The sequence below is a fragment of the Triturus cristatus genome, chromosome 9, assembly GCF_964204655.1.
Source record: "Triturus cristatus chromosome 9, aTriCri1.1, whole genome shotgun sequence".
Taxonomy (NCBI): Eukaryota; Metazoa; Chordata; class Amphibia; order Caudata; family Salamandridae; genus Triturus; species Triturus cristatus.
In genome coordinates this window covers 233,972,781-233,985,786 of record NC_140592.1, presented here as the reverse complement: position 1 = coordinate 233,985,786, position 13,006 = coordinate 233,972,781, and the positions used below count along the sequence as shown (strand labels likewise).

The following is a 13,006-nucleotide window of genomic DNA, read 5'->3' as shown; positions in this document are numbered from 1 at the left end:
GCCCCTTTAACGCAGAATACTGCGTTAAAGGGACTGATATTTATGAGGCAGAATTAAGCCAAAAAAAGTGGCTCAGTGCTGCCTGATAAATATCACGCAGGCTTCTGCGCCACGGAACGTCACAAAAAGTGACGTTCCGATGGCGCAACGGGCCTCATAAATCTGCCCCGAGGTTCCTACAGGGCTAAGTAATGTAGGGCTTGAAGGAGACTCATGAATAGAAGCAGAAGCAAGGAGTTACAAGAAACAGCAAAGTCATTAGAGGAAGAAGTGCTGTGCTAGTGATGTAGATTGACGCAAGGGTAGCCAAAACTGAGTGATGCCTGACCGTACTAAATGCAAGTAAGAATGTTTAGGATAATTCAAAATAAGAAAGACTGGTGTGGTTAGCAGAGGTGAAGCAGTTTAATCCTTGAGGCAGCATGTCAATAGTGTCAAGCATACAGAAACCTTAACAAAAAGAGTTGATTAGGTTGTCTGTAAGAGATACTAGAGTGTTTGACTGATGCTAGTTATTTCGATTTTTGGAAAAGAAGACTTGTACCATGGGCTGATAATTGGAGGACAATAAGTATCAGTTTTAGAATTTTTGAGTGAGAAAATCTTGCTGAATGTCAAGTGGCAGTAAAACAACAAGAAAAGGCAGAGGGCATGAGTGTGGGAATCAAAGTGTTGAGTTATAGAGGGGGTTTCCTTAGGCAAAGTGGGATGGCTTGAATGGCTGGATGTCGTGGAGTTTTTAGATCTTTTGGGACAAGGAGATAACTAACACTTCTAATACTGGATTTTCTTTGGAGTTTTAGATCTTTTGGGACAAGGAGATAACTAACACTTCTAACAGTGGATTTACTTGTTCATCGATGAAGGGGTGCAGGTTACGTGGTTGTGTTTGTGGTTATGTGTATGCGGGTGTCAATTAGGTCTGATGTGGTAAAGTGGGAGCATCAGAAGAGACCCATGATTGTCAGCGGTAAGCGGCAAATCATGAGAATATTTTGACTGGTAAGTAGCAACATTTTCGTTGCTTCTTTCAACCTTTGGTACCTTATACTTAAAGTGTGCATTTATGTAATGTGTGATTTATACACTAGCTACAAGCAGTGGAGCACTTACATCAGTGAGGAATGCAATATTAGAAGGAGGGGAGAGACACTATGAAAGAGGGGGGTTATGATAGTGTGATTGGGGTAATGGTGGAATTGTGAAGCTCTAGCTGGGAATATGAGAGCAAGGGATGCTGCAAACCATTGTGGGTTGGCCAAGGTCAACAGGATACTAAACAAATCTAGGACAGTTTATAGTTGGCTGAAACCAAGAGGCTACCAGTCGCCCAGTCCAGATGACTGGAGGCTCGGGCAGAAGGATACAAATCATTAACTCACAGTTCAGGGTAAGAATCATGCCAATAATATTCACTAGCAGCACAGGGAGGATGGGTGAAGATCACTGAAGTATAGCTCACAACTGGCACATAAATGTTAAGTTTCTTCTATTGGAAGATGGCTATTCAACACTTTCTATTTGTTTTTAATACGCAGAAATGTATTTTAACCATTTAAATGTTTTTTTAAAAAGGCTTGCTTGGATGAGTTGTTTCTGTTCCAGATAATGAATGTGTGGGCAGGTAAACATTACTATTTAATTTAGGGAATTTCCCAATGTTCCTCGCTGATTTCTTCTTCTGCTGATGACTCAGCCTGCTTTTAAAATAGGTGTGTCCGAAATTAGCCTAATTTGATTTTGCATGATTATGGAACATTTTGTGAAAATGACGTTAAGTTATGCATAGTTATGTGAAATGAAAATCTGTAATTTAACTCTATATTTTAGCATGAAAAGTGACCTCACATAAATGTTTGATGCATTTTTGCGCTAAAAAACATACAAAGAAAAACACAGTTGCCACAAACAACAGCCACTCATGTTCTAGTTGTTTGCATTGTTGCGCGCTCCTGCACTAAATTTTGCAGTGGATGACTTGGTGTAATGGTATAATTTCAGGAATTTTGCATTAAAGGCATAATGTACAATTCACAAAATGAGGCGAATTTCGCTGCCATTATTTAATTTTTACAAGGCCTAATTGTAATACATGGACAGTAAAATAGCTTATTATGACACAATTTTAAAAATGGATTTGAGATGGTTAATTCTGCTTGTGTTAATAGACTTGACAATTAGCTGCACAGTAGTCTTTGGGAACACTTGAGTGGGAATGCAACTTAAAACCAAACCTCATTATTTTGGTAGTAAAAACAAGTCCTGATAATTGACTTGCGCAAGTCAATACAATGGGGGGAGTCGCTCTGGCATGAGAGACTCTCATGTGGGGGACATATATTTTGGTTTAGTGGCCAGGGTTGAGAATTGCAATTATCATCGTTCCTATTTGATGTCAGAAGCAGTAGGACTCATATAAAAAAAGATGATGACTAGAAAAATGATGCTAAAACATGTCCGTCTTCCACTGTGTGGATATGATTTTGCAAATTTGACTTTGTGTTTTGTCAAATCTATTTTAGGACTGGCTTGTCAGCGCGATTGTCTGCTAAACTCTGCTTCTCTGGTAGGTCTCGGATCTACCAGAGAAGCATTGCTCTCTCAACTCATGTTATTGGATGTTAGGTGTGTGTTCCCTCCCAATACGTCCCTTGCAATGCATGAGGGACTATTTTACATTTCGATAGTAAACCGAATCACCACACATTAAACTCTATATCTCCTAGTTGTATTATATTCAGAAAAATTATTATTTTTTTTTTTTGTGTTGCTTTTCCTCTGCAAAATGAGGTTAGGGCGGGGATCTATTAAAATAGGTGACTGCTTATAGGTTATCGCCTTCGCTATTGTTGGTAAGCAATTGTTTGAGCTGTTAAACAGTTCCGGAAAAACCTCTGACTAAGGAAATGGTTGTTTTTTGTAATTTTTTTCTGCAACTCTAAGGTGAATTTCTGGAAGATTGACATGGCTCCGTCCCTCATGGACCAAAGTAAGATACCCAAGACTGAAGTCCATGTCTAAGAACATCTAACAGAATAACAATAGGTCTATAAGGGCTCTAGACCACTGAGGGGATTTATAAAACAATTCTGTGGTTCTAGAAAAATAACTACAAATTATGCCTTTGGAATGCAATGGTAATTTGTGATTGTAATTGATAATTTAGTGATGTAAATCCCAACTTGATGTACATCTTCCAAGACACAATGATGTCTAGTTCTCTAGGCCTCTTTAGCTGGGTGTGCACTATGTAAATACTGCTATTTATGTATGTTTTCATATTGGCTCAATATGTCAAGTTTTTAAATGAATAGTACTAAGGGGCATATTTACTAAGATTTCACATAATGCAGTGCATCAAGGGAAGTTGCAGCACTGCATTCGGTGAAAGGGAGAGAGCAGAGCTGTGCCATACGACGATATGGTGCAGTTCAGCTCTCGCCTTACGCTGGTGCTACTTGTGCTGCCCAGAATGAGGGTACCCTTGTGCGATGGCGCAGGGTACCTGTGTTGAGGTCAGGATAGTTTTTGTGCGGGAAAGGCGACCTTCCGGGACAAAACTATCCATTGAGGCTGATTCATTTTTGTATGCAGAATGCAGCACACATGGAAAGAGGAAGTAATGTGGAGAAATACATATATTTCTTCTTGTTATGCCATTTTGGTGCAACCCCATGTTTACAAATCTTTGTACATATGGGACTGTGTCAAAATACATGGGTGGATACTATAAATGTAAATACTCCACCCAAGGGGCATTTTCCTTGACACAAAGTATGCAGTGTTTTGTGTTACATTTTCTTTTTTTTTTTTTACATAGCAATGAATGGGACTTTGCATGGCTTTGTAAATCCCAAAATAGATTTGCATCCAGGCTGTGTCAAAATAGTAGCACAACCCCTACGCAAAAAGCAAAATCATAATACATATGGCCCTAAATATTTTAATGATATTAGCTTCTGCAAAAATACTTTCATTTTTAGTTTGGCTTTTATAGGTAAAGAACGGATGTTTGAGCTACTTTCTACCTGCCATGATTACTAAACTAAAGCTTAACATGCTCTCTCCTTCCAGATGTTGATGAATGTGTGGCAGAGCGACACACCTGCCAGAGGGGGGAGCGCTGCATAAACAGCGTGGGATCCTTCACCTGCCTGAAAGAGATCGTATGCGAAACAGGCTACGAAAACCAGGGCGACGTCTGTGTGGGTAAGGGGACGTGTTTTCAATTGCTGTTGGATTTTTGTGTTTTTAATGCTTGACAGACAATATTTTGAAACACTTCTGTGCTCAATTAAACCGATGTATAAATAGCGGATACAAAAGATATCCCCACTAATACAATTTGCATTGGGTGTCATTTGTTTCACATTTACAGATCAACAAACAAACGGATTTTACGTCCATTTTGCAGGTATTTTTAACCCTGGAACGCTGTATTGCGATGGTATATTCCACCAGATGAAAGTCGGTTATGAGTGGCCGGAAAAAGAGGGAGAAGCTCAGCTCCTCTTGGGAGTAAATTTTAAAATCCATAACCATTTTATCATTTACTGACATGTCTAAATAACCTTTTAAGATGAGAACTTGCTACACAATGGTCTGTCACGCCTTGCTGCAAAGACTTATAATTCTTTCCTCAGTATTAATCTATAAAGCTCCTGAGGTGGTCAGTGCCTTTACAATTTAAGTCGTTTGTCATTACCTGTTTTTGAGCAGGCACAACAGGTGCAGTGGGCCTTGGGGAAGGGCTCCATGGAACCCACTGAACCCCAAATATAGCTATTTTTTACCCCCAAACTGGGCGGTGGGACATTTTTCTTGCTTGCATGAGGGCCTATGCCACTTTCGCTGCACCACTGTCTTTTGAGGTAACATGCCACTGTAGCAAGAGGTTCACCACAGGGTAGGGACCGTGAAATTATCCAACTTCTCACCAATGTATACTTTCAAGTCTTTTGCTTTTTTCCGGGATTACCATACCGCCAGTGTTGTTTCAACGCTACATGAAGTTCCTGAAGTTGGTGGCTTACTTGTTGGGACTTATGAGCACAGATAGCACCCAGCCTCGTCTTATTGTAATCAGGTCTTGTTCTGTAATGTATGGTTTCGTGAAGAACACAAAACAGCAAAAGCCGCCTCAAAGCACTTGGGGTAGGATGGGGGCGGGGGTTGCATAGGAAACTCTGGTGGAGCCACAGCAATGTCCGAAGATAATACATTTGTGGGCCTCCCAGTAAAAGTGGTTGTTGCAGCTATGGATTAGCCTGGAGGCATCTTGCTTGGGAATTCACCAGGGGACACGCTATGTAAAGGGCGCAGTCTCTGTTTGTGCCGTGGCACAGTCAGTGTGCCTCCCGATGGCTCTTTAATTCTCCACTCATCTCTATAATACTGCTTGGGCGCTGATGCAAAATGTTTTCCTTACTTTCATGTGGCCACTCCCCCATGCAAATGCAGAAATGTCCCCTTATGATTGTGCTGGTGCAATTCATGAACCAATGTGATCTGTATTAATACCAACGTACTCCAGGGGCACAGAAAGCGGGCCCACAAGCCTATTGCACCTCCACAGCACTTTGTGTAATACAGCCCTAGGTGTGCAGATAATAGTTTGGGCAGAGAATGGACTCCATGTATAATCTTCCATTAGATCCCCCACCAATGAATAGCTATATGGTACACCCTTGGATGAGGGATATGAGTTTAGGCATTAGGATAGGGGATGATAAGGACTGGTCTTGGAATTAGCATGTCTTTCGTCCCTTATACAATTTGAGGAAGTTTTCAAGTGTCTGATGTGTGGGTATTTTATGTTGGCTGTTGTGTGTATAGTGTTACATGCTACCCATGGCAGCTTCAGCTATTATGATGGAGTGTTCAGGCAAACATACACCACAGGAAGCTGCACATAGCTAACATCATTGTTATTAGATCAGGAAGATCAATCAGAATTTGCCAGCAAGAGATGTCAATCTCTGCCCACTTTTGGTAAATACTGCGGTTTCAGCATTAAATCAAAGCAGCTATCTATTGTAGAATGATGTCTGGCCCCTTAGATACTACCAACATCTAGACACATCTCTATAGTTCAACCTTTTATCTTTACAACTGAACACAAAATTCATATCCTCCCCTTTAGGCCTACACATATTGGTTTATTTATATATTTATTTTGCAGGGTTTTTTTTATAGTGTGAACTATATACGACAATTATCACAAATAATAAAATATAGAGCTCCTTTGATAACAAACAGAGTTACATATGTAGCAGACATGGATACTAGTCATGCTTAGTCTGCAGCAACTAGTGCACTAGACTTAACCTTGCTACCCCTGCCTCAAAGCCATTAAGGTGGTAACAGGAAACGAAAGTAAACAGGGCTTTCACAACAACTCTTACTTTCTGTAGCTTCTAACTTGTCCCTTCCATTGGCTCCTCAGGACCATCAAGGAAGCTACTGAATCACCTTTAAGGATGGTAAAAGAAGCAAATCCTGTGACATCAATAGGAGTCAAAGTGTATGGAGAAGTGATGTAGTTGTTCTTTAATTATGCACGGCAAGGATTCTGTTTGCCGTAGCTGAGAAACCTATTTGATTTCATAAGCAGCACCTGACTCTGTGATCTACTGACTCCACCCTACTTCATGGACCAAGACCATGGAGTTAGAAATCTGGCACCTGTTTGAGAAGAGGCTTGAGGCCCACAGACTGAAACATGTGGAAAAGCCTGTAATTCTATGTAGGTGATGCACTCAATTATTGAAGGATCTTAGTTTCTAATAGTGCCCTAATTGTGGGCCCTTACAGGAGCACTAAATCCACACTCGTAAACCAAAATGTGTTCGGCAGATAGCTTATACTTTGTAGATTTTTATAATGAGCAGCAGGTAAGTTATTTTTGGAAGTTGTTAGGCCCTCATCAATTTATAAAAACATTAAATAGAGGAAAAGTTTTTTTGGGGGGCCAAAAAGGCACACATTACCATAGTATACCCTGGGGTTAAAGGGAAATACTTTGTGTGTGGATGTTCTACTTGTGAAGTTAGAGTTGCAAAGATAGATATTTAGATAGATAGCTAGATAGATAGCTAGATAGATAGATAGATAGATAGATAGATAGATAGATAGATAGATAGATAGATAGATAGATAGATAGATAGATAGATAGATAGATAGATAGATAGATAGATAGATAGATAGATAGATAGATAGATAGATAGATAGATAGATAGATAGATAGATAGATAGATAGATAGATAGATAGATAGATAGATAGATAGATAGATAGATAGATACGGCCAAACAGCCAGACAGATGACACAGAAATGCACAGAAATGCTATTATAAATGCATTTCATTGCATGCATTGTAAAAAGAGACCTACTTATTCATCTACAAAGAATACATTCAAATAGACACAATAGACACAATATAGTATACACTGATATCGCAGCAATCGAATAAACAAATGTAGTTCCAAAAGGAATTTACAATTTCATCAGCAGTAGGCAGGAACTGATGAAGCTGGACTGTGTCCTGCTATCACATCAGACTCTAAACACAAAGGCAACACTAAAGTAATAATTAAGTACAAACAAAAACGCTGACAGTGTTGGGAGCTACATTTTGTTTTTATGTAACCTTGTAAAAGAGCAAAATGCAGTCACTCAAAAATGAAGTTAGGCAGTGCTTTATTCTGTAATGGGTGTAAGCAAAATGTTAATGACACAACAGCAGACCAGTGGATTAAGAGAGCTGTCTGAAAGCCCCTTTAAGTAAGTATATTATACATACATTTTTGTAAAACCAAAAGGTCATGGATAACGCCCGACCTAAAAATGAATTCACATGTATTTTAACATATCATCACATATTACTACATGTTAAAGTAAATCTTTGACATTCAACACATGCCTACCCCCCAGCATCTGCTCAAAAGTCGTGGCCATCTTATATCAGCTATTCCTCATCTAAAAGATATGTGCTGGCCTCACATTTATCATTGGAAGCACACGTTAGTCTCCAGAAAGCTAAAATACTGTAAAATTCTCTTTCTTGGCCTCCAAAAACACTAATTTCTACCTATTAAAAGTCTTCAAGTATCTGTTGAACTTTGCAGATTCTCTCTTACTTCACCGCAGACTGTCTAGCTTTCAGTCAACATAGGTCCTTGTACACATTCCTCACAGTGGTTTTATCCTCAGTGTTTGCCCTATCATTGTACAGAACTTAATCCGGATGAAATGTTCATCATGCAAGTATGATCTTGTGTAATCCTAGTTTTATGCATTCAGCATATTTTGTGTAGTTTCCCCCTTTCTGGTTATGCATTTTTTCATCATTTTCACCCACAGGAGCCTGGTTTCAGTAGAAAATGTCTCGTAGGAGCTGTGAAACGTGCATGTGCCATGGCCCAAAGAGATTTTCAATTGGAATTAGCCTCCTGCTGGTGTCTCAAGTGACTTTTCAACATGAGGTATACACTCATGTACAATTTTCTTTTAAGCAACTGTTGAAATAGATTTTGTGAAAAAGTGAAATTTTTATGAAATGTCCCCTATCTTGTTAACCCAACACCTTCTCATAACCCCAAATACACCTTATGTCACTTCTGAAATGTTGCCATTTGCAATACTACTGAACTAACACTGAACATTCCGCAGTCTCGTTTCTCTGAAAATCTATATCCCTAGCCATCTTCAATGAGGGATTTCTTCCCATGTGAATATCCCACATTTCCCATCAGGAATTGAGAAAACCACATCTAGTAGCACTGGTGGCAACCAAAAACCTTAAACTGATACCTTGAATGTGATGCATATTATTTCAGTGAAGTTTTGATCTAATTTGTCCCACTTGCCTGATCCTATTCTCCTTACCCAAGCATCAAGTGCATTTTTGCTTCCACCACCTGTAGGGAGGTGGAGTATTGTGTCGTGATGCTGGTTAGGCTTCACCATGCAAAACTCTCACAGTACCCCAAGGATGGTCCTTGGATTCACAATAATAGATCCTTAGCTCAGTCCTGGTAGCATGGCTAAGAGCAGTCGGGCTTCACTAGAGGAACAGGTGTTAAGCACTTCAAAGTACCAACATGGACGATAAGTAATTGACACGACTTGAAAGAAATTGACACCAATTTATGAAAGATAAAGCAGATTTTTATATAAATTTAGACACCAAGAAGAAATCAATCGGATACATATAACTGGAGTTATGGATTTACTGCAAAACAGTACTGCAAAAGCATTATCATTGCGGTCAATGGTAAACAGCACTAGTGACAATCGGTCACTTGAAGGTTGACTTGCGTTGAACCCAATGCGGGTAAAGGTTATGCGAGTCCATGGACCAAGCCATAACAGTCAGTTCAATTTTACCTGGCTCGAGAAGCCCGAGTGCAGAGTTGTCCTGGGTAACCATAGCACTTAAGCAGGAGCTGTGGGGGAACTGGTTTTACTGCTTACCCGGTGCTGGTGGGGCACTGGGTGCAAAAAGTCAACAACAAAGCCACTTCAGGTGTCGGCTGAAGGTTTTGTGGTGTTCTCTCGAGGTGCAGCGTCAAGTAAAGGTTGTGGTTTCCGGATTGGTGACCAGCAAGCCTTGGCAGCTGTAAGGTCAGCTGAAAGTTATTTCGAGGTCCGGGAGAACACGATAGCTACCTGACACTTGCTGGAGGTTAGGACTAAGTTTCCCACAATGCACTGGATCATCTTCTTTTGAGCAATCCCTCGGAGGGCCCAATGGCCAGCAATTCTTTAGTTCCGATAGAATGTTTTTACCTGCGGTGTGCAGGGGTCTAGTGCCACTTGTCCAAGGGAGTCTGGAGTTGCCTTTGGCTCTCAAAGGGGTCCTTCTGTCTGGGGGAACCGAGCTTTGGTCCAGGACGAGCTGTGTATTTCCAGAAATGTTGCCTCTGGTGCAGGCTATCACGTCTTTGCTTTGTGCAGATCCAGTTGTCGCTGACACAGGTCTCTTTTTTGTCCTTAATTGCAGGTCAGATCAGAACTGAGGTGTTGGTGTCAAGGGTAGCCCTTAAATCCTAGATTTAGGGGTGCTAGGAGTGTGGGTGCAAGTGGAAAATGGGCTACTAGCCCCAGCGGCTAACCCGCCCCTGAGGTGACCACATATGGTCACCTTTTCTACCCAGATATCTCCACTCTACCACTTTTAAAAATGTCAGACCAGGTTGCCAACCCTAGAGGTGTGGATAGCCTTATGGGTGTGTACACCTCCTGAATACCTAATGTTCCTGCCTGCCCGCTTCAAATATGCCTGGGGGCAGGTGGGGAGGCTGTTTCCTCCTTTGGGCGGCAGCCTGGTTGCATATCGCAGACGGTTATGTTTTGAAACATCACCGCCTTGATGTGCCACTTCACTAGCCACCCTGTCAGGAAGGGAGGTGTGACCTCCTTCCCATCCATGCCCTTGTTTCTGACTCCTGTGAGAGTTCACACCTCCTTGCAGGGCGTCAGATTCCTGTCTTAGCGACAGCAGCTGAACGCAGGCAGCCAGAGCACAGGAAAGGCTGTGGCAACAAGGTGGGCAAACTCCCTAAGATAGCCACCTGGGTGCATTCCACATCATCCTCGACACAAGATTTGTGTCAGGGGTGATGAAGCATGTTGTTTGATACCACACATTACATATTTCGGCAGTACCATAATGGAACTGCGGACCTCGAGCTGGCCCTGGTGCCAACCCATCTTATCCTATGGATCACTTATAATAGCCTTTAATGGCAAAGACCAAAATAGGGCCATATAAGCTTGCACTTACATTTCCACACCTTTAATATAATGCACTCTGCCTTCTGGGCTCAGTAGGACGTCCTTAAAGGTGACTGACATATATTGAAAAATAGTGCATTGACTTTGCCACACATGGTGAGGGCAAAGTTCAGTTCAAGCATTTGGCATTGCTCCTGCAGTCTGTAATGGCATGCCTCCTGTCATTAGTTTCTTAGGTCACTCAGGGTGGCATCACCAGTGCTTCAGGCTCTTGTGATCCCTTTAACACCTATGCCCTGGGTACCACTGGAAACATATACTTTGGACTGATAAGTGGGTTAAAGTCCTTGCCAATTGGGGTTACCAATTCACATATATCAGTTATAGGGAGACAGCACTGGCACTGGAGCCTGTGCAGCAGGCTCCAGTGCATTTTCAGTCATAACCATCAGCATTAGACCAAACATTAACTACTTTCAACCTTCACCGTGTCCCAATGAACAGGAATTCAAAAAGATTTTCATTCAAAGCCAACCAATCAATCAATCAGGATTTATAAAGCATGGCTTATCACCCAATATGGTATGAAGGCGCTTGTGGGATCTAATATGAGCCAATAGGATCAAGAAGTGGACAAATTATACAAACGTCTTTTTTCTGTTTTAAGATTTAATTGATACACATGAGCACACCATCAATACACGCTTTATAAAATGAATTATTAATGAAGTTGAAACCATTCACTACCATTTTTGGTAGAGAGTTCTGTTGAATTAAGTGGGGTAGTTCCTGCCTCCTGCCTGCACAGATGTCACAACAACCATGAGCTGTGAAGAAAGGCACATACTTCAGAAAACATTAATGAAAACAAACCAGCCATTTCTGACATCTTAACAGCATTCGATTATGCCAAGTTAGCCTACTTCCAAAAACCCATCTCCTCCCAGTATTCAAACACACCACGCCTGCCTCAAACCATTTTCTTCCTACACTCTCCACCCTAAATGTGAGTCATGTAGTTATCACTCAAAACTTCTGTCTGAGCCTCCAACTTCCCAAAAAGTACTGCTATTGGTAATGTACCCAACTTCTTCCTCCCATCTCCTACACATTTCCTATATTCCCAATTCTTACACAGCTAAGCTTTTTTCCCATTTCTCCATCCAAGGTGAACCACAAACACTTATCCGCAAATTCTTCTGACGCACTCTCCAACCCATCTAGCGCACAGAGAATAAAACATCTCATTATTGCCTCTAGTGTACTCTCCTATTATGACCTGCCCTCCTAGTTCTACCACACTTTTCTGTTTCTTCCCTCTATCCCTCCACCTTTAGAATAGCTGTTTTTTTTTTTACAGAGTTTTATATAGCGCGAACTTGACCCGAATCGGGAATCAAAGTGCTTTACATAGCACCAGTTGCATTACATGAGGATACCTTCATTTTTGTTAGGCACAGGGAGATTAAGGGCCTTATGTAGGTGGGCTGGCATTTACCACTTCATAAATACCGAATCATACAGATTCGGTATTTATGAAGTGGTAAATGCAATGTAGGTAATGAGTCGGTAAATATTACCGAATCGGAAAAATTCGGTAATTACCGAATCGGTATTTACCGATTCGGTAATGAGGCATACCTTCCCATTGATGGGAAGGTATGCCTCATTACCGAATCGGTAAATACCGATTCGGTAATGGGGGAGCACATGCAAGGGTGGCAGGGTGTCACATTGACACCCTGTTGCACCCCTGATTCGGCCATGTGTGCACATGTGGCGCACATACATGCCCTAAGGGCATGTATGTCTGCCACATTGCACACTTAAACATGCACAAAAAAGCTTTTTATCACCTATTCGTCATTTACCACCAACCTTTAGTTGGTGGTAAATAACGAATCCCCACACCCACCACACACTCCCCCTACATCTCATTTCATGATTCGGTATTTACCGAATCGGTAAATTTACCGAATCGGTAATATTACCGATTCGGTAATTTTACCGATTCGGTAAATACCGAATCATGAAATTCTCCCCCTACATCTCAAAAGCCAAAATACCGGTCGGTAACGGTATAATTACCGAAAATCGGCCGTTACCGACCGGTATTTGGCTTCCTACATGAGGCCCTAAGTGAGTTGCCCAGAATCACAGAATGTTTAGTGTCATTGCCGAGTCTTGAACCCAGTTCCCCAGATTCGATGTCGACCGCCCTAGCCGTTAGGCCAACTCCTCTCCCCACCTCTCTCACCGTGTCTCCCAGC

General features: G+C 41.4%; 1 protein-coding gene across 2 annotated transcripts in view; it reads left to right on the top strand.

The window, feature by feature from the left end:
• The window catches only part of FBLN2 (fibulin 2), a 630,642-nt gene that overhangs the window by 473,070 nt on the left and 144,566 nt on the right, over positions 1-13,006 (top strand). For both annotated transcript variants that reach the window (XM_085624813.1, XM_085624812.1), the window contains exon 9: positions 4,075-4,209. In XM_085624813.1, coding sequence (XP_085480939.1) covers positions 4,075-4,209 — 135 coding nt within the window. The remainder of the gene's footprint in view (positions 1-4,074; positions 4,210-13,006) is intronic.